The following is a 23,276-nucleotide window of genomic DNA, read 5'->3' as shown; positions in this document are numbered from 1 at the left end:
GCTGAGAGTTTTTATCAGGAATGGGTATTGGATTTTATCAAATGGCTTTTCTGCATCTATTGATATGACCAAGTGATTCTCTTCCTTTATTTTATTTATGTGATGGATTACGTTGATTGTTTTTCTGATGTTGAACCACTGATAGTATGAAACTATTACAATTAGCAAGACATTAAAAATATACTACCTTTATCACATTCTTTTATGTTTTCTATTTACATACCAGTACAGTAGTACTTAGGAGCTCTGTTGGCATAGTGCCTAAGGCATTTGACTGCTAACCAGGAGGCTGGTGGTTCAACCCACCAGCCAATCCTCAGAAGGTTGGGTAATTTACTTCCGTAGTGATACCGCCTCGTAAATCCAAGGAGAGGTTGCTATGAGTAAGGCCCGACTCCATGGCAATGAGTTTGGTTTTGGTTTACAGTAGTACTTACATTTATGGGGAAAAAATGAAAAATTTTTTCATCAATGGTGGTGTGCAAAAAAAAAGTTTGGAGATCATTGTTTAAAGCAGCCAAATTTCCCTTTGGGCTGCTCTGTGGATTTTGAAGGAATAAACTAACATGTGGCAGGGAATGGCGTTTGGCAGCTCAGAAAAGCTCCAGGTTGAAAGCCAATGAGAAAACAGGGACCTCTGTCCTACAATCACAAGGAACAGAATTCTACTAACATTCTGAATGAGCCTGACTGGGTAGCAGCCCTGGCCAACACCTTTTCCACTGTGTGAGACCTTCAACAGAGAACTCAGCTGGGCTGTTCTAATCAATATGTAAGAAGCTACGCATCCCTAAAGAGATGTTGAAAGCATTTTAATACATTTTAATCTAAAGCATCCCTCCCATCAGTTCTGTAAGAAAGTTTGGATCAGTATTATTTAGTGTCTCTTTTGGCACCTTGTAATTGTAAGGACAGTCTTTTTAGTTGCTTCCAGAAGCCCTAGCAAGTTAATTGACTAAGGCAATGTTCATAAATGTGTTTGGGAATTACTCTTTGGAGGCACTTGTTAAAATAGATTCCCAAGTTTCTCCTGTAATGATCAAGGTTAGTAGGTTGGATAACCTGGGAATCTGTTTATAAACAATGTCCTCAGTTATTCTCAATTAAGTCGGGAAACTCAGCATCCCAGACATACATCAAGTTAGCATTAGGAAGGCAGAAAGCATGTCTGTGGGAGAAGCGTAAGTTAAGAACTCCTTAAAACAGAATGTGAACCATGAATTGTTAAAAATGCAGTAGGAAACTAACAAATGCCAAGTTGAAAGAATGCTAGTGTTTACCCTGCTTCCAATATTTACTTGTGATGTTTCATGTTCATTGTGTATGCTTCCAAAAAACCAAACCAAACTCACTGCCATTGAGTCGATTGTGACTCATAGTGACCCTCATTGGGTTTCAGAGGCAATAAATCTTTACGGAAGTAGATTGCCCAGTCCTCCTTCTGTAGAGTGGCTGGTGGGTTTGAACTGCCAACCTTCTGGTTAATAGTCAAATGCTTAGGCACAACGCCACCACAAATCCTTTGTTCCATGCTTAGGTGCTCTAATTTCTTTTCATGCTATATATGTTGGATAGCAGTTTTTTCCAGAAATGGAATTGAGGAAAGTATGTGAACTGGTAGGCGATCTTTGTACCATGTATGGTTGTTCATTAAATTTATTGTTGAACATTCAGAACACCAGATTATGACAGATTAAAAAGAAAGCACCAAAAATTGCCACACATTAATACCTGAGCATAGACTGAAGGCAAATATTTATCTATTAAACCCTACATCATAATGTTAAAACACAGGTAAAAATATTCACAACACTCTACAGGATACAGTAAGTAGCACTTTCTGTGAATTACAACCAGCTATATGTAATAATGTTAATTATACCATACAAAAACTACACATATAATTACATATAAGGGTGTATAATACACCATACATTGTACAAAGCATTGGAGAAGATCATGCATGTTTAAATGGAAACATTTGCAAGGTGACAATCATTTTTCAGTATACTTTATAGGACAAATTCCTTTGCATTGCCAAGTATTGTTACTAAGCACTGCACTCTCTGGATGAGAACAAAATCATCAATTTGCAAATAAATGATTACTGAGTCTATCTCACCATAATGAAGAGTTTATCCTTTATAAATTGTTAAATGTGGGATAAGAAAATGATGCCGTTCACAGCCATTTATTTTCTTTTATTACATACTCTTGCCCCAAACTACTTCCATCGTGCTTTGATCATGCTTTAAGGAAAGACATGTTTCCTTCTAAGAATTTTTGGCAAGGCGGTAGTAAGGATGAAATGGAGAAAAAGAAAAATGTTGAGTTTATGTTTAAAACTGAAACTGGAAATTATGAAATACAGAGAGGTGACAGCATGTTTCTCAGAGACCATGAGTGTTCTATGAATAGAATAATTTGGAGTCTAATAAAAATTATATCCAATATTTTAAAGAAGCACAGTAAAAATGCAAGTCTTTACATTAAAAAAAAAAGGAGTCAGTTTTTTCTTGATACCTCAAAAAGAAATTAGGAAGGAAAAAGAAACAAGGAAAAACAATGCTAAAAAAAATATACTACATGATTTTGAGTATTTTGAGTTTAATTACTGAAAAACCATTATTGGATAAACTAACTTTATTTGCTAAATACCAAATACAAGACTAAATAACTCGAAGAAAGAATGAGTACAGGTTTAAGGATTGATGTCTTTGATAGATTATTCATTAATAAGATAAAAATTACATTTGAAGATTAATTTTCCATGTGCAGTAAGTTCAAAACAGAGGTGCCACCACCTTCTATAAAACCTTTTTTTTCCCAAAAAAGTTTAGCCAAATGAAATCTTCTACCTCTACAGAATTTAAGTCAATTTTAATTTGAAATGAGAATTCTGGAAATTAAAGGAGGCTGCTAGAGCAAGAGTTCTGTAAACCCTTAGGGAAACACTGGTCACCTTAAAATCAAAAACCTTGTATTTTACCAATCTTGAAGAAAAGGATTTGGGGACAATTTGAGAAGACCACGCATAATAAAATATACAGTTATAAAACTGCAGGGCATTCCTTTAACATTTTAAGGCACAATCTATTTATCCCAAATGACTACAGATTCAAGGTCACAGTGATGATATATACTCAATTTTGGTCTGGTTTCTCATGAGTACATTGCTACATTTATAGTTAGTCTTAAGTTTAAGAAACTGTAATACAATTAGTTCATAATAATGCCATTTATATATTTTTTAAAAATGTCAATACTTAGTACAATTTCTTATGTTACATACATTATAAATTAGAGTTTCTTTGTCCTCTGCAGTGGAGGAGGGGAAGCTTATTTCTACCAGAATTCCAGTACGTACATATTTGATTATGTAGGATGAGTATGTTAAATACCGGCATCTCCTACTTAGGATAAAATTATTCCATACCAAGGACAAATTCCTTGAAAAGATCAGCGTCCACTGAATTCTTAGGTCTTGGACATCACCTTTTTATTAATATCACCCATGGGTCCCAACTGATAATTGAATAAACCGTTACTAAATCAAAGCCAAGCATTTTAATACTTGGCTTTGTATTTTATTTTTTTACTTCCAAGGCTCCTTATGCAAACTGCCTAAATATTACTGGGGCAGAGAACTAGTAAGTGGTATTAAGTGATGGTCAAAACTTTAATATGAGGGACTAAAGTTCTCTGAGAGTTTCTACAGGGGAAAAATGAAAATATTTGAAGCAGATAAACATGGAAGTTTCTGAGTTTATAACATTTCTACTTTTTTTTCACCAGTACAACACCTTATTAATGTTAGCATTAACATCTTGATTTTTATGTTTTCCTTGAAGATATGTATTTAAAATTTTTTTACTTCACTGTACTTAGGTTCTAGTGAATATTTCCCCCTTGTGAAATACATAGAAAACAACTGTTTTTTTTTTTTTTTAATTCCATGGCAAATTCTCTATTAGATAAATGAGAGACACCTGTACTAAAAATGGTCCTGTACAACAAAAATTAAGGTCTTACCTCACAAAATGAATCTGGATGCAAGATAAGTAGAGTACTTCCAATGAACAATCTGAGAACAGCATTCCAGAAATCAGACTAAATAAAATATACTATGCTATAAACCTTAAATCACAGCAACCCCTCCATGGGTTTCAAAGAAAAATTAGGGAATGAAGTATAAGCTTTCATGATTTACAATTTCATTATAAGTCCTAAATGAAAAATACTGAAAAGATTATTTTTGCTTTACCCCAGTATATTAAGAAAAGTTCATTGGCACAAATATCCAGAGGTATTTTACAATGTCATTTCGCTTTGGTGGCTGTGTTTTGCTAATCATATGAATACAGTTTAATAGTTCCCAATGTTGAACTTTATGCAAAACAAAACAAAAAAAGTCTTTTTTTCCTTAAAAAGGGATGTAAAAAGTCCAATATGAAACAGAACAAGTACAACATGAAATATAAAATATGCCTAGCACTTAGGCTTTTGAACAGTTAAAAGTTTTATGCTTTGTCTATAAATTGTTTTATTAGTAACTACTATCACTACTATATAAATACTAGAAACTGAACATTAAAACAAAAATAGCATATGAACTTTACAAAAATGGCTACTTTTAGACTTTCCAAACTTTCAGACTCCCTAAACTAAGAATAGGATTCAAATTTGCAAATAAATTTATACTAACTAATCAAAATGTATCAACATACACGGTTTTTCATAAATGTTCAAAGTTACAATACAGAGAATGAGTACAGAATGATTCTGACTCAGATATATCAAATCTTATTATAAAGTCATCAGAAATTAACTGGTTACTTGGTATTTCAAAACAGTTTTGGCAGCTTAACGTGCCAAACAATTTTAAGAAAGTATTGTATTTGATTTAAAAATTACCCACTATAGACAATTTAATCAAGATGTAGCATATGTTATCAATCCAGGTGTACTGTTCATATTCATCTTATTAATGGAGGAAGTTTGCCTATTTTCATATGCAGACATTTGGGTATTTCTTAATTTTATTCTGTTCTCAAAATTAAGTTAATATATAGAAAAATTCAGTCTTCTGTACCATAATAAAGTTTGATTTATCAAAAAATGTGAATTCATGAACATTTATAGTACACATATTTGGATTACTGATCTGACTTTTCTTTCTATAATTCCTACTTAAAGTAAAGAATGTGTAAAGCCTCACAGACTTCTTATTTCCTTAGTCTGTTAAAATTTAGTGTGAAAGAAAGCTTGAGCAATGTGTATAATTAAAAGTCCATTACAGTTTTAAAATGTTGTTCTTTGCTCAGAAAGACTGATAAAAATTTAACTCCTGATAGTCTGACTCATCTTGTAAAATATCTTCCATAGTTACCTTATGTGACAACTAAGTTTTCTGTATAATTTCACAATACAGATATTTTAATTGTTTCTTTTATCCCTGGGAGTGCCATATTCTCCAAATTGACCTTCCTCATTGAACTTCAAAGTATCTTATTTCCTATGATTTGTAAGTTCACACACACTATACACTGAGAAAACAAAAAGTGATGATGAAAAATAATCAGTAAATGCCTAGTCCCACACATTTATGTTCCCAACTAATTTTAGTAACAAATCACTAATATTTAAAATTTAGCACTGTAAAAGTTTACACAAAACCTAATAATGAAGCAAAAAATTACACTAATTAGACTTAATGCCTAAAATAAAAATATAGGCTAACAGAATTATCTGAAGACTCAGAAATCAATAGCCCTAGTTTATCTCATCATCTTTGTTTCCTGTTTTCCCTAGAGCTTTCAAGAACTAAATTGAAAACTGAGTTTTACCTGCTTTCATTTCACTTGACCACTTCCTGTAAGAGGCACTAATAAGCAGCAAAGTGAATAGAATGTCCTACGCTGTGAGAAGTTTGGAGTTTAAAAAAAAAAAAAAAAAAAAAAAATCCGACTCCTAGTGAACCCTATAGGACAGAGAAGAACTGCCCTATAGAGTTTCCAAGACTGTAAATCTTTACCGAAGCAGACTGCTACATCTTTCTTCCACGGAGCAGCTCGTGGATTCAAACCACTGATCTTTTGGTTAGCAGCCCAATGCTTTAACCACAGCACCTGCAGAACTCAAAAAAAAAAAAAAGCATAGGAACTAGATAATCAACAAAAAAAGCATAGGAACTAGATAATCAACAAATCAGACAATCTGCCTCCTATATATATTTCTGTGTGTGGTAGAAATATGCACTGTCTATGTGAGTGATATGATAATCAACAACAAACTTTTACTAGGTCTACTATAGTTCTTTATCACTTTTTCCTTACTGTATAATCATGTAGATATTAGAGTGTAGTTCAATCAAAGAAACTGATTCCATTACGTACGTCTGAATTTATCTGACCAAAATATGAAAAAATAATTTAAAGATTAATCAATACATGATCTATATTCTCAAAATCAATGTTAATGAGGCACAAATGGTTTTTCAAGGACCATTGTTTTAAATAGTTTTGTTTTCATAATAACCAAGAAAAGAGTTACAGAGCCAGTTTAATTCCTGGCATGAAAAAAAGAGCATTAACGATTTCTTTCAAATTCTCAGTTCCAAATTATAATAGAAGTAACTCCAGAAGAGGCTTCAGAAAAACTCAGTATTTTTCCTACTCATTCTATATTTGATCTAGTTATCAAGAGAGGGATCTAGGAGTAATTTTTTAAGCACAAAACTTATTAAAAACTCAGTAATTACTAAATAAAATGGGTCACTAGAGCTCAAGAAGTTTGCTGAGTAACTGTCAACAACACTATTTCATTTTTAATATTACCACTAATAAATCTGTTCTTTTTACCAGCTAATAATAGATTGCAGGCATGACAGAATAATGTGTAATTGAAAGGAAAAATGATTTTTTCTCAAGTAAGAGAATCATAAATTTTTTAAATCTTTAGACAGAGCATACCTTTTCATCTATGCTAGTTATTTGGGCTTAAAAATATATCAAGACTTTAGGAAGACCATGGTAAAATGTAAATATATATGTGTATGTGTGTGTGTGTGTCTTTAAATATATGTATATAATGGTTAAAAACCCAAACAATACTGTTTATAAAATGTTTAATCAGCTTCTGTAGCCCTAAAATGAAATTTCTTGTTGGCATAAAGATGTTAGGTCTTGATAATAACTACATTCACATGAAAATATTCTAGTGAGAATTAGTGTGCCTAGGCTGCTGCTTTAAAAAGCAAATGTACTACTCACAAATGAAATTTAAGCTTGTTACATTTTATTCATGATTAGTACTGACTGAACAAGGAGGCTTTAGTTCACATAAACACAATGATTATGGCTATTAACTGAAGATTCAAATTAACAAATTTTCTACAGTTCTTTCTACATATGGGCCTAAATCCAAATTCAGAAATAGATAAATGACACATTCTATCTCTACCTTGAGATAGTATTATAATAGTGACAAAACAAAACACACCATGTTTATAAAAATGTTTATGAATGGATGGATAGCCAAACATAAGCAGATGTGTCTCTTTTTAACTATCTAATAGTATGTAATGAGGCAAGTACATAATCTATTCTTTTTTCTCTGGTACCGAACACATAAACATTTTGCAATTTGATTACTTTTTGCTACTCCTCTCAAACAAACAAGAGCCTGGTATGCTATACCTACTATAAAGTTACTACTTGCATTAAATGGTCTCAGTAAGTGAAAATATGAATGATGAACAATAGGTATGATGCTAGGAAAAACAAGAGAATTTGAAAAAAATGAAACAAATCATCGGAAGTATAGCAAGACTCTCTTCAACTGATGCCAAAACAGCAAGGACCTGAGAAAAAACTGAGAAGTAGGCATAACCCTCTATAGGCAGTAAAGTGGGATAGCCCTCTATAGGCAGTGACAGCTGAGAATTTGTAATGGAATCCAGATATAAGAGCAGATAAAATGAAACTGGTACCCTCGGACATCTTGGGTACTAGCAAGTCCACAGGTAGAACTGTGGAATCACTAGTACTTAAGGACTTCACTCAAGAAATTTTGGGTAGTTACAGTATATGTATCTAAAAGAAGGGTGCAGTGGGCTAGGTGTATCTCAGCCTGAATTTATTCTATCCTAAGGCAGGGAGTATATTCCTCTATTGAGCTCCACCACCTACTTCCTACTTGTCTGTAGTTAAAAATAAACTGAAATCTGAAATGAAACAGATCTCTTACTCTCTATTAGTCAAACAGTAATCCTGGAAGTAACCTAGGCAAATCAAGATTCCACTGATAAACCCAGTGCTTATAATCTTAAATTTATTCAGGTATACTGTTTATACTTATACTATTAGTGTGGCAATAGTCTGTCTACTATTATTCTATTAATAGTATAATTTCATAAATCAAATATGGATACTGTATTTGACCATTCTGATTTTTTTCCAGTTGACAAAAATTGTGCAAATGTTTTTTTTAGTTATTTTTAAAAATTCATCCTGACCTGAGGCACTTTTGGCAACCATGGGGCAATAAATCAAATGAAGTGGCATAGACAGAACAACTGAACACCAATGCCTGGAAGTAAATATCTATGAGAATTTTCTTTACATTTAACATTAGATATCTGTAATACTCACCAAGGAGTCCATGGGTGGTTCAAACAGTTAAGTGCTTGGCTATTAACCAAAACATCTATAGTTTGAATCCACCCAGAGGCACCTCAGAAGAAAGGCTGCTGAAATACCAACCACTAAAAACCCTATGGGGCACTCTGAAATTTCTACTGTGAAATATACTGGGTCGTCCTGAATCAGAAATGACTTGGCAACGTTTTTTAAAAAAATATTTACCTACAATACAAAATAAGATTTGTATTTAAAAAGTACCAAGAAAATTTCATTACATTGTGAGTTAGAATTATGTTTCTATGTATCCATCTTACCTTGGCTATGAAGAAAACATGTTTCCTTCCATTTCAAAGGTACACGTTCTCAAATGTAAGAAAACAAAAGATCTACTTTGTTCACCATGGCTGCCAAAAACTGACCAAAGGCTATTTCAGACTGTTTCACTTTTAAGAAACCAAGCATTTGTAAATTTCATCAATATTTTAAGACTTATTTCTCAATATGTAAACTGTAGCAAATACAGAGTAACAGACTTTTCAGAAGAAAGTTTCATAAAACAAGAGTAGAATGCTTGAGGTGAGATTATAAACAATGCTGCATCTACTGAGTCTCTAGGAGATCCCTGGTATCCTCAACCAAGCAGGCTAGCTGATATCCCCAATAGTCCTCAAAGATGTCAACTACCAATATCCCTTTAGTAATTTTCCCAAAACTGGTTAGTACACAGATACCACACCACAAAAAATAAAAAATGAAAAATAACAACCATGCTTCAACTACTTCCGTCAAGCATTACAAAACTAATTTCCTATTTTCAATACTGTAAAAATAGACTCGTCTTCTCCAAAGGATCTTGATGTCCATGTTGATGGATCTGTGCATTCCCTTCTTATAACTGGCCTTAAAAGCATAAATCATCTTTATTGTTCTTTAAATACAATCTTACATAAAGTTGCATAATGCATGGAGTAAAAGAGGAATGATGACAAAGCATGGAACCCTGTATAAGTGAGCTGACCCAAAAGCGATCACACCAACAGCAAGAGGAAGTGGAAACTGTGAAGCAGTCTTCAACAGTTTACTGCAAGAAGAAAGAGAAATATACATTATTACATAAACTGTGAACCAAAGTGGTATATGTTAATCTTTTACACAGTTTTGAAAAAGTTAAGTTTTCTAGGTGAAGTACTTTCTTATATAATGAATTAGCCTGTCTATAATTTTTCAGGGAGCTCTGGTGGCGTAGTGCTTAAGGTACTTGACTGCTAACCAGAAGGCTGGAGGTTCAAACCCACCAGGTACTCCTCAGAAGGACGGTTGGGCAATCTACTTCCATAGCGATACTGCCTTGGAAACCCAAGGAGGGGTCACTATGAATTGGGTCCGACTTGATGGCACATAACAACAAAATTTTTTAAAAGATCAATATAAGCCTTAGTTTGGCTAGAAAATGAAAAAAACAATTCTATTTTTTGCATAGTCTTTTAAATTTTAAAATTACTAATATGTCTTTTACTCAGCTATTCTACCTCTAGAAATTTATCAATAAACAAAAATACTGATTAACAAAAATAATCAATAATGCTCATGACGACAAAGCTACAGAAATGTTTAACACTACTTATAATAACCAAACAAAATCAAAACAAACAGAAACATCCTTATTTCCCAATAACAGGAGCATGTGAGATAAAACACTAAATATTCCTAAAAGAAAAATATTACCAGGAAAGACTACTGCCCCTTTTACTCTCAGAAGAGAGAAACGGAGGATAAGACGGGTTAAGAAACTTGTCTATGGACATAAAGCTATTAAAGCCAAAATTAAACCCCAGGTCTGCCTGGTTCTATACATCTCTATGAGAATCACATAAAAAAGACTTCCAGAGTAATCAACGAGTCAACAAAAAGTAAAACTAATTGTAGAAAATTTCAAACATAAATGTGGACAGAATAGTTTAACAAACCCTTCATGCACCTATTACCTAGCTTCAAAAATTATCAACCACGGCCAATCTCACTTCACCTCTACCTCCCATCACTTCTCTTCTTCATGTACTTTTTAGAAGCAAATCCTAGACAACATATCATTTTAAGAGATAATTTTTTAAGAAAAAAATATATATTCTAACAGGTAAAGTCTATAATTAAGAAAATGAGTATAGTATACCAGGTGCATATGAATCATAATTCCTGCTATGGCTTTATCTTTAGGAATTATCAAAGTAACTGGGAGTAAAAAGCATAAAATATGACAAAATAAAGGGTGATAAAGACTACGAACAGATATGAGAAAAAGAAAGACTAAATTACTATACCTTGATTTTATTGAAACAGTGTAAGTATTTCCAAGAATTGCCATAGTTGGAATAAGAATAAATGCCAAAGGTTTACACGGATCAGGATTAAGTTTAACATAATACCTGTATCAAAGAGAGAAAAACAAAGCAGAAACCAACAAAGCAGACTCAATCATTTTAAATTATCAGAATCAATCAAATAAATTTCAGAACATCACAATTGCTACATGGATATAAGAAAGCTCTAAATACCTCATGAAATCCCAGATAAGCAACTTTTGCTCTACATAATCTTTAAATCCAAAGTTTTAGATTAAGAATTACATTAGAAATTAATAAAGGAAATAAATAGAAGTACTTCCTTTTTATAATAGGTATATACCTAAAAGGTCACATACAAAGTTTTTATAAAACAAATAATTTAAAATATATTGAAATTGTTCTATTAAGAAAACAATAAAACAAAGATTTACATAAAATAATTCTCTTATCATTTTAAAATCCAAATTCTCATATCTAGAATTTATCAACAGTGTGATGTCTATAGTCTTTCAGATTCATAAATTTGTGCTCCTCAAACATTTCTGACTCTAAATCGGGATCTTGATTAAAATGAAGGATAAAGGAAACATTAACGTCTGGTAATCTGTGATTCTGAAATCAAGTCAGATTCAGAATCACAGATTAATAGATGTTAATGTGTTCCTTTGTCCTTCACCTTAATCAAGATCCAGATTTGGGGTCAGAAATGTAACAGAGCAACACAGCAAATGATGATTTTGATAGTAAAATAGCTGATCATTTACTGTATTCAACACATGAGGCACATTAGATAAATACACACTTGTTTCACTATTTCTGAAATTTTTAAATGTAAGCATTTTTGTTCCCCCAAACTTTAGAAAACATAAAACTGAATCATAAATTCAAAAATGTGTTAAGCAGTAGCATTATGAAAACCTTAAATCCATAAAACAAAGTCTATTCTCATATATGGCTAGACACAAATAAGATTAAAGGTGAAATTTTAAAAAAATACAAATACTCTTTCTTGGGTAGATTTTTGGAAGTTTATATTCCAAAATTTTATATTTTCGTTATAAGGAAGAAAATGTAAATGTATTGAAAAGAAATTTCAGGTAATTACATAGCTTCTGGTTCTTGAGGAAGCTTTTTTGACCATTAGGAATCTAGCAAGTCTTTACCTACAACTATTTATTGTTTGAACCAAATAAATTATAATTATATAAATAAAACATACCTAAGATTCTTTAACCAATAAATTAAAGATGGCATACTGAGTAATACTATCCAGGTTAATAAGTTAATTACAGTATCGTGCATGCGAAGACTGTCTTCAGCATCACTAGCTGACAAACGAAGATGGTGTACTGTAGAGTCCTTATGGTGACTGGATTTCTTTTCACTTCTTCTAGTGTGTTTGGGGTTCTATAAAATAGTAAGTAAAAACATCAAGATACTAAATATACACATAAAAATAATTGTTTTATTTAGAATCATACTTAATTATTTAACATCTAGATAAGAATATCCTTACATTATCAAAATGATACAAATACTGAAATTACCTTGTTCAAAAAGTACTTTAAAATGGTTATTAATTATAAAACTTTTATTCCTTTGACTTGCTATTTCCACTGCTGAGAATATATTTCTAAGTAATCACTCAAAATAAAACTTAAAAGATAATAATTTGTAAAAAAAAATGACTTAAAAACTGACAAAGATCAAAGCATTTAAAAAGTAAATATTGAATGATACAGATGTGATTTAACATTCCTTAGATTTACTTTTCTTAAAGTTACTTAAATTCATAATAACTTTTGAAACACTGTAAAATCCTAACCTATTTTAAAAATAAACATGTATTTTTTTTCCCATGTTCTTTCACATGAAAATGATGTAGAATTTTCAAAATGAAACTTACCACAGTCTGGCTATTTTTAAAAATTGTTATGCTGGCTTGGAGATGAACAATCTAGGAAAAAGAAATGACTTTTAATTTTACTTTTATTTTGAAACCCCCTCAAAATCATCTTACTTTTTTTTAACGCTGAGAATTATAATTAGAAATTTAATAATATCTCAACAACTGTAAATTCATTTAAACATTTTAAAAACGTTTTTTAGAGAGGATAATAAATTACAAGTTTGCTATCATGGATAAAAAAAAACCAGAAACAAAGCAAAACAAACTTCTAGAGTATCTGGAGGCCAGACTGCTTTGGTATACCATCTACATCCTGGGAGCTTATGATTAAGTGGTGCCTTGTAAGATCTTCCAGTGTCTTGTGAATGTGATTATATTCAACATAGTACAAGGAGTTTAACATATTCTACATATTTTAATCTTTGAAAATATGAACTCCACTATATACAGTTGTGAAATGTTCATGGAACCTGAGAAAATACACAAGCTTAATTTATTATTTCCTTAAGTTATTTAAGTATTTGAGAAAGTTTTGCTTTTGGGTCAGTTGTTTTAAGTACTTACTGTATTTTTTTAAAAACTAAGAATATTATATTTATAAATCAAAGTAGCTCTAAGTAGTTTTTCTGATGCACATAAATTTCCTTTGGATATCAAAAAACTCAAACTGATAACTATAATGTATATGTATTAGTATCAAATCAGAAGCAAATATACTTGGTTTTTAGAAATTAATCTACTTCCATAAAGATTTACTGCCTCAGAAACCCAAAGGAGTTCACTGTGAGTTGGAATTAACTCAATGGCAGTTGAGTTTGGGTTTTTTTTTTTTTTTCAAAGCTATCAACTGTTTTTCCATAAGATTAGTATAGAAAATACACAGTTGTATTACTTCCTAGGTTTTCCTGCAAAGCTGTAGCCTTCTTGGGAATGTTTTTCACTTTGTCAGTAAAATTATCAGCCTAATTATTTTTATAATTGTCTTCTGATTCGTCAGCAACATTTGTAATATTCTATATTATCTTAGCAGGATTGATGGCTTGATCCCACTGACGTAACTTTTTGTTTTGTCTATCACCCTTGCTCAGAAGAGAGGTATGAATAAAAACTGCTCTGGTAAAATTGTTTTTGTAAAAGTTAACAACACTTGCAAGAGAAGAAAGCAACCTGAAACATGATTTTTTTAAAACAAAGAAATCCAACTCAGAGTAATCATTTCAGTTCTATAGTTAATTGTATATAATTTAAACAACAAAAGTGTTTTTAAAATATATATAAGCCTATTACATAACATGTTATTGCCTTGCTAAATTAAAATTTTTTTTTTAATATCTATAGGAAATTCTATGGCTGCCTGGTACAAAGCTCAGCCATTCTAGCTTTATTATTTGACATACCTTAAACACATAGTAAAGATAAGTAAGAAGTATGGCAAATGCTCCACAAGTTGCCCAACTAACTATGACCAAAACTACTGTCAAAAAGGGCAAATCCGGCGATATAATCTTGATATCTTTAGGAAGTTCAGATGGTCTGGAATAACAAGAACAAAGCTTTTAAAAAAATTAAAAACAAAAACATATATACAGTTACACAGTCACATATAAGAAAACAATATAGTACTTTGTCAACCTCTCCTGCTTATTAATAAGTAAGTATCAAAAGGCAAATGTTTTTGTTGTTGTTGTTATGTGCCGTCGAGTCGGCCCTGACTCATGGCGACCCCTCCTTGGGTTTCCGAGGCAGTATCACTACGGAAGTAGGATTGCCCAACCTTCCTTCCGAGGAGTGGCTGGTGGGTTTGAACCGCCAGCCATCTGGTTAGCTGGCAAGTGTCTTAGCCACTATGCTACCAGAGCTCCCAAAAGGCAAATAGTAAGGTATTTTTAATAAAAGTAAACAGTCACATATATTTGATTGTAAGTTCTGTAACACTGTGGTAGCTCTTCTTCCACTTTGATATACTATGGCTATACTAAGGCAGAAAAATTGTTGCAAAAAATAATCATTAATTATAGGCCCTTTGTCATGCATCTCCAATCTTGACATGAGGAGGAACAACTTCCTATTTCTTAGAGCTTCAATCACTCAGATGCTAGGTGTTAGTAACAGAAACCCCTGTCAGAAGCACATCAAATGAGTGGAGGATGAAGTTCTACACTATATTCCTCTCCATGTTAGTAAATTGCATAATAGGTCTGGTGAGAATGAATGGCAAAATAAACTACCTCAGTAATTTAAATTAAAACTGAGTCTCTGGGCTTACAATAAAACCCTAGGCAACATTTTTGAAGCTCTTATAACATCTCATCTATGCTAATCCTAAATATCTTGAATGGAGTCTTTTGTTCTATGGTTTGATTACAGAAGGCAGCAATAAATGCACTGCCTGAGAAAATTTACAACAGTGAAATTTAAAAAAAAACCTACTTTGCTTTGACAATGACATAACTTGAAAACTAATCCACATTTTTGCTAGTTAAACATCTTTCCTTATAAATTAAAGTTTACTGAAAATAAATTATTTTAAAGTTCCTTATTAGAATATATATATATATATATATATATATTTGTTTTAAGAGCAACGAATAAGTTTTTAATCATTCATTCTTTACCTTTTCAAAGCTAGCCACAATGAAGAAAGCAGCCTCACAGATGTAGAAGAGAGTAGGCCACTCCAGTAGGCAGTACATGTTCCAAAGAGAAAAAGAATCAAGGACACAAGGGGGAAACACATACTCTGACTAGTTAAATAGATGGCATCTAATTCTGGTAACAATAATACATCCCATAATTCTTTAAACCATTTATACCTGTAGATAAAAGAAAACACATAATAAAAGCAAATTAAAAAAAAAAAGTCAACACTGACATTCAAAGATACATGATTTGAGGTGTCTGACCATTCGCTAGAGTCCCTAAAGTTCTGTGATGCTTAGTAATTTATAATTTTACTGAAAAATAAATTTGAATTCCTTGTATCAAACAAGTCATTGAGCTTGCAAATGAGCCTACTGATCTTCAAGCTTCAGAGTCTCAATGAAGCTTTACTGCTCTCTAAGGATCCTTGTAAGTAAAGTGTTTGTTGTTGTTAAAAAGTCAATAGCTTCTAGCAGTAATGAAAGCAAAGGGATTCAAGAAAGTTAAAGTTTTTAACCATAAAATAGAAAATGTGAATAAATTCAGAAGGGAATATTAAATAGGATAGAGAGTTCTAAAATATATTTTGTATGGAAAGCAAGAGAATGTGATCTGAGGCAATGTTTTCATCAATAACTTATAATGGTTTGTATTCATTAACTTGGCATTTTCAAAGGTCATAGACCATATATATCCCTTTGCAAATGTTAAAGGCCTAGTATATTTATAGTCTAAGCTTAGGTTGATATGTTCTTGTTGTTAGTTATTGTCGAGTCAATGTTGACTCATGGTGACCCCATGGGTGCAGAGTTGAACTGCTCTGTAGGGTTTTCAAGACTGTGACCTTTTGGAAGGATGGTCAGGTCTATCTTACTGCCAACTTTTTGGCTAGTGGTTGAGGGCTTAACCATTTGCACCACCCAGGGGCTAGACTGATATATATCTACCCACTGCTATCATGTCAATTCTGACTCATAGCAACCTCCATTGGGTTTCCAAGGCTATAAATCTTTACATAAGTAGACTGCTTCATTTTCCTCCCTTAGAGTAGATGGTGGGTTTGAACCACCAACCATATGGTTAGCAGTCTTATCTACTCACTACATCACCAGAGTGGTAATATATACAATTATTTAAAAATGAAATTGAAGAAATGTTAATATATTTACTAGGTTTTCCTCCAACTATAAAAATCTCATTTAATGAAAGAAGTCAATCTCCATATTTGTATGAAAATTTAATATGCATAATGTCAAATAAAATGTTTTGTATATAAAACAAAATTAACATCATTATCTTGATATTAAGACTTACCCCAACAGAAACTTAATCATAATTACAAAAGGATCAACTTTGTAAGGTTTGGCTTCTTTATCCAACATAACAGCATATTCTAAGCAATGACCTACAATTAAAAAATAATTAACATGCATTAGAGAATTCATAGTAATTAAGTATGGCATATTATATACTAGATTGTCAATAAAGCAATGTATTTCATGTCAGAGAAAGCTAGGATCTTCATTACTATCGCAGAAACTCCTATTAAAAAATTCAAAGTTACCTGTAACTCAGGGGTTCTTACCAAGATTATACATTACAATCACTTGTGAAGCTTTTTTAAAAATATACATACATGCTCAGTCTCATTGTGAGAATCAAATTCAGGAAATTACTGCTGAGGTTTCACCATCTATATTTTCACAAAGTTTCACAGCTGATTTTTTATACAGCTTTATTGACATATGTGGTAGTTAAGGTTATATGTCAACTTGGCTGGATCTGGTTTTGAGTGGCTGGACAGCTGGATGTAGTATTCTCCTTCATGAGACTGGTAATCAATTCCATGGTAGAATCTACTGTGAGCAGCTGAGTTGTTGCCTTTGGGGTGTGGTCTGCTTCCATATATAACAATGTTTTCATCAATAACTTATAATGGTTTGTATTCATTAACTTGGCATTTTCAAAGGTCATAGACCATATATATCCCTTTGCAAATGTTAAAGCAGCTTTGAGTAAGGCTTCTGAGATTTTTGGCACACTTGGTCCCTACATTTAACCGAGTTTTCATTCAGCAGCCTGCCACGTGCCTGATGATCTTGGGACTGTTTCTGAACTTGAACTAGTGGCCTGCCATGTTGCTTGATAATCTTGGGACTTTGCCATTTTACTTGTAGACCCTGGGTTTGTCACCCTCAGCAGCCATCAGCTGCCTGAGTTAAGAGATACCTCCAGCTCCAGTGGGCTAGGAGCAAGAGGAAGATTGAAGCCCAAGGTTGAAGGACCTTCAACCAACCCCTAGAGTTGGCACTTTGAACTTGGACATCTAGCCTCCTAAACTGTAAGAGAATAAATCCCTCTTTGTTAAAGCCATCCACTTGTGGTGTTTTCTGTTACAGTGGCATTAGAAAACCAAAACAACATATAATCCCCATACTATACAACAACCTATTTAAAGTGTACAATTCAATGGTTTTTATTATCTTCACAGAGTTGTGAATCCATTCTATTTTATGGTTAAAAACTTTAACTTTCTTGAATCTCTTTGCTTTCATCACTACTAGAAGCTATTGTCTTTTTAACAACAAGAACAAACACTTTCCTCACAAGGATCCTTGTTGTTGTTGATGTTGTTATGTGCCGTTCAGTCAGACCCGACTCATAGCGACCCCTCCTTGGGTTTCTGAGGCAGTATCACTACAGAAGTGGATTGCCCCATCTTCCTTCTGAGGCGTGTCTGGTGAGTTTGAACCACCAGCCTTCTGGTTAGCAGTCAAATGCCTTAGGCACTATGCTACCAGAGTTCCCACAAGGATCCTTAGAGAGCAGTAAAGCTTCATTGAAGCTCTGAAGCTTAAAGATCAGTAGGCTCATTGGCAAGCTCAATGACTTGTTTCATACAAGGAAACTGACATAATCATTGTTATAGTATTTTCATCACCCCAAAAGAAACTCTGTCCCTCTTGGCTGTTATCCCTCAGTCCTTATTGTATGACTAGGCAGCCACTAATCTATCTTCTGTCAATATTTTTGCCTATTCTGGATATTTCATATAAATGGAATCATATAATATGTGGTCCTTTGTGACTGGCTTCTTTCATTTAGTAAAATGTTTTCAAGATTCATTCATGTTGTAGCGTGTATCAGTACTTCATTATTTTTTATGGCTGAATAATATTCCACATTTCATCAGTTCATGGACATTTGGCTTTTTTCTTCTCTTTCACTATTATGAATAATACTGTGATGAACTTTTGTGTACAAATTTTTGTGTAGACATATGTTTTCACTTCTCCTGGGTATATACCTAGGAGTGGAGTTGCTAGGTTATATGGTAACTCTATGTTTAATTGTTTAAAAAACTGCCAGATTCTTTTCCAAAGAAGCTGTACCACTTTACATTCCCACTGCAGTATATGAAGGTTCCAATTCTCCACATCCTCATTAACACTTTTTATTATCTATCTTTTTGATTATAGCCACTCTACTGAAGTACAATGTTTGTTAGTGATAGGATAATATCCAAATGCATACAAGGAAAACCAGTTAACATGAATATCATTCAAATTTATGTACCAAATACTAAAATCAAAGATGAAGAAACTGGAGATTTTTTACTAACTTCTGCAGTCTGAAACTGGCCAAACATGAAATCAAGATACATTGATAACATGATTGGAATGAGGAAGTTGGAAACAAAGTAGTATTGGTAATTAGAAAATACAGCTTCAGTGATAGAAAAAACTCCAGAGATTGCATGATAGAATTTTGCAAGACCAACAACTTAATTCATTGCAAATACCTTTTTTCAACAACATAAATATTGACTGTACACTTGGAGCTCACCAGATGGAATACATAGGAATCAAATCAACTACATGTCTGGAAAAAGATGACGGAGAAGCTCAGTATCATCTAGTCAGAACAAAGCCAGGACCCAACTGTGAAACATACCATCAACTGCTCATATAAAAGTTCGAGTTGAAGCTGATGAAAATTAAAACAAGTCCACTAGAGCCAAAGTACAACACTGATCATATTCCACCTGAATTTAGAGACCATCTCAAGAATAGGTGTGACACATGGAACACCAATGACTGAAAAGCAGATGAGCTGTTGGATGATACCAAGGACAATGTAATTGAAGAAAGTAAAAGCTCATTAAAAAGACAAGGAATAAATAAAAGACAAAAATGGATGTGAGAAGAACTCTGAAACTTGTTATTGAATGTGCAATAAAGTGAATGGAAGAGAAGATGACATAAAACAACTGAACAGAAAATTTCTAAAGGCAGCTCAAGAAGATAAAGTATTGTAATGAAATGTGCAAAAAACTGGAGTTAGAAAAGCAAAAGGAAAGAACATGTTTGGCATTTCTCAAGCTGAAAGAACTGAAGAAAAAATTCAAGCCTCAAACTGTCAAACTGAAGGATTCTATGGGCAAAATATTGAGCAACACAGGAAGCATCAAAAATAATTGGTCAATGTTCAACCATTTCAGGAGGTAGAACATGATCAAGAACTGAAGGTACAGAAGGAAGAAGTCCAAGCTGTGAAGGCATTAGCAAAAAACAAGACTCCAAGAATTGACAGAATATCAATTGAAATGTTTCAACAAACCATTCCAATGATGGAAGTATTCACTCTGTCTATGCCAATAATTTTTTTCCTCTTTATTTATTTATCTTTTATTGCAATTTGGGTGAAAGCTTATAGAGCAAATTGGCTTTCCATTCAACAACTCCCTGTACCCACCCCTTCTCTTCATCCTTCCTTCTTATCCCTTCTCACCTTCCTAGTTCTATTCCTGGGCAAATGATGTCCTCTTGACCTCATATGATTAAGTCATCCAAGTGCATACCCTCTTGTTATTACTGTTCACCTTATAGACCTGTCTATCATTTTATGCCAATAAATCTGGAAGACAGCTACTTGGCCAACCTACTAGGAGAACTCCATATTTCTGTCTATTCAAAAGAAAAGTGGTCCAAAGAATGTGGAAATTATTGAACAAGCTGGATTCAGAAGAGGATATGGAATGAAAGATATCACTGCTGATGTCAGATGGATCTTGGCTGAACTATGCAAAGGCATTCAACTGTGAGGATCGTAACAAATTATGGATAACACTGAGAAGAATGGGAATTCCAGAACACTTAATTGTGCTCATGAGGAACCTGTAATAGACCAAGAGGCTATCGTTCAAACAGAACAAGGGGATACTGTGTGGTTTAAAATCAGGAAAGGTGTGCATCAGGATTGTATCCTTCCACCGTACTTATTCAGTCTGTATGCTGAGTAAATAATCCAGGGAGCTGGACTATATGAAGAAGAATGCAGCATTAGAGGAAGACTCATTTAACAACCTGCGATATGCAGATGATACAACCTTGCTTGCTGAAAGTGAAGAGGACATGAAGTCCTTACTGATGAAGATGAGACTACACTCTTCAGTATGTATTACACCTTAACACAAAGAAAACAAAAATCCTCACAACTAGATCAATAAACAACAACATGATAATCGGAGAAAAGATTGAAGTTTTCAAGGATTTCATTTTACTTGGATCCACAATAAACACCCACAGAAGCAGCAATCAAGAAATCAAATAACGTATTGCACTGGGCAAATCTGCTGTAAAAGACCTCTTTAAAGTGTTAAAGAGTAAAGATGTCACTCTGAAGACAAAGGTGTGCTTAACCCAAGCCATAGTATTTTCAATAGCCTCATATGCATGTGAAAGCTGGTCAAGGAATAAGAAGACCAAAGAAGAACTGATGCATTTGAATTATGGTGTAGGTGAAGAATACTGAACATATCATGGTGTGGTAGTTACGTCTGTGTGTCATCTTGGCTGGCCTTGGTTGAGAGGCTGAGCAGCTGGATGTGGTATTCCCCATGATGAGACTGGTAATCAACTCCAAAGGCGGAATCTACTGTGAGCAGCTGAGTAGCTGCCCTAGGGATGTGGCTGCTTCCTGTAACAAAGGCGAAGCCTTGCGGAATGGCCTCCAGCATATTGCATGTTTGGACCAAGCATGTAGCCATGTCGTTGTTCAGCAGCCTTTCATGCTCTGCCAACCTTGGGACTTAAAACGGACTTGAATTAATGGCCTGCCGTATGGTTTGGTAACACCGGGACTGTGCCATTTTATTTGTTGGCCTTGGGGTTGTTAGCCTAAGCAGCCAGTAGCTGCCTGAGTGGAGATGCCTCTAGCTTCGGTGGGCTGGGAGCAAGAGGCAGAGCTGAAGCCTAAGGTGGAGGGGCTTTCACATAGCCCCTAGAACATGGCACTTTGAACTCGGACTTCTAGTCTCCCAAACTGTAAGAGAATAAACTCCTGTTTGTTAAGGTCATCCCATTTGTGGTATAGTCTTGTCAGAATGCCACTAGGAAACCAGAACACATGAAGTGCCAAAAGAACAAACAAATCAGTCTTTTATGAAGTATAGCAGGAATGTTCCTTAGAAGAAAGAATGGCCAGATTTAGTCTCACATACTTTGGTCATGTTGTCAGGAGGGGTTAGTCCCTGGAGAATGATACCATGCTGGTGAGTGAAACAGAGGAGATCCTCAATGAGATGGACTGACACAGTGGCTGCAACAATGGGCTCAAGCATAACAATGATCACGAGAACGGCATAGAACTGGGCCATTTATTCTGTTGTACATAGGGTCACTAAGAGTCAGAACTGACTCGATTGCACCTGACAACAATAACGACAATGGGTGTGATCCACAGTTGATTTGTGATATGCATCCTTGGTTCAGAACTACTGCTTAATTGGTTTGGGACATAATTCCATAATCTGTCCTCTGGATTCACCAATATCATATATGTATCTGAGATGTCTATGAACTACCCAGATGTAAATTAAGCGTATTTGACAATCAACTATAAAGTCACTTGAGATGAAACAGACATTTATTCAAGTCTGCTTGATTTCTTATTGCCAGAAAAATCTCTTAATTAAAAGGTTGGGTTTGAGACAGATCATATCAAATGTTACTTCCTCTTTCCAGAATATAGGTTAAATCCAGTTAAGATGAATACTAAAGAGAGACCTGAAGTGGTAAAAGTCACTGGAAGGGAATAAGAATGTGTGGAGAGATCTGGCAAGACAGAAATGGTGAAAGGAATTTATAGACTTATTCTTTGCATTTTAGCCCCTCTCTCTTTTCCTAAGGAACTCTGGTGGCATAATGCCTAAGACATTTGACTGCTAACCAGAAAGTTGGTTCAAACCCACCAGCTGCTCTATGGAAGGAAGATGGGGTAACCTACTTCCACAAAGATTTACCAACTTGGAAACCTAATAAGGGTCATTATGAGTCATAATCAACTCAATGGCAGTAGGCTTGATTTGTTTTGCTCTTTTCCTATCTCCTGAAAGAGTGAAAGCCAGAGATGACAAGGTATCCAGGAAAGGGGAAGGGTGGAGAGTTTTCGAACAGCTAAGGGAGACGAACTTGTCTGTCAGTTTGTCATAATGTGGTGACTTGCATGTTGCTGCAAGGCTTAAGGCTGTGCCACCAGTGTTTCAAATGTCAGCAGGGTTTCACAAGGTACACAGTTTCAACGCAGCTTACAGACTGAGACAGACTAGGAGGAAGGAAGAGGCCATTCTTTTCTCAAAGAATTAGCCAGGGAAAAGCTAATGAATAGCAGAGAAACACTGTCCCATAAATTCCTTGGCAACTTTTTAAATAGCCAGAAGCATGGTCCAATACAGTGCAGGAA

At 33.9% G+C, this 23,276-nt stretch overlaps 1 protein-coding gene across 1 annotated transcript in view; it reads right to left on the bottom strand.

The window, feature by feature from the left end:
• Positions 1-9,584: 9,584 nt before the first annotated feature.
• Positions 9,585-23,276, bottom strand: part of PGAP1 (post-GPI attachment to proteins inositol deacylase 1) — a gene marked incomplete at its 5' end in the record, with an annotated part of 45,984 nt that continues 32,292 nt past the window's right edge. Inside the window, 7 exons of the mRNA XM_042782575.1 lie at positions 9,585-9,723; positions 10,961-11,065; positions 12,204-12,391; positions 12,891-12,941; positions 14,291-14,426; positions 15,509-15,706; positions 16,848-16,938. Of these exons, the coding sequence (XP_042638509.1) occupies positions 9,585-9,723; positions 10,961-11,065; positions 12,204-12,391; positions 12,891-12,941; positions 14,291-14,426; positions 15,509-15,706; positions 16,848-16,938 (908 nt within the window). The remainder of the gene's footprint in view (positions 9,724-10,960; positions 11,066-12,203; positions 12,392-12,890; positions 12,942-14,290; positions 14,427-15,508; positions 15,707-16,847; positions 16,939-23,276) is intronic.

This window comes from Orycteropus afer, unplaced genomic scaffold, assembly GCF_000298275.1.
Source record: "Orycteropus afer afer isolate SDZICR_OR568_19922 unplaced genomic scaffold, OryAfe1.0 scaffold00374, whole genome shotgun sequence".
In the NCBI taxonomy this organism is placed as follows: Eukaryota; Metazoa; Chordata; class Mammalia; order Tubulidentata; family Orycteropodidae; genus Orycteropus; species Orycteropus afer.
The sequence above is the reverse complement of the archived record's forward strand: the minus strand, read 5'-3'. Positions and strand labels throughout refer to the sequence as shown.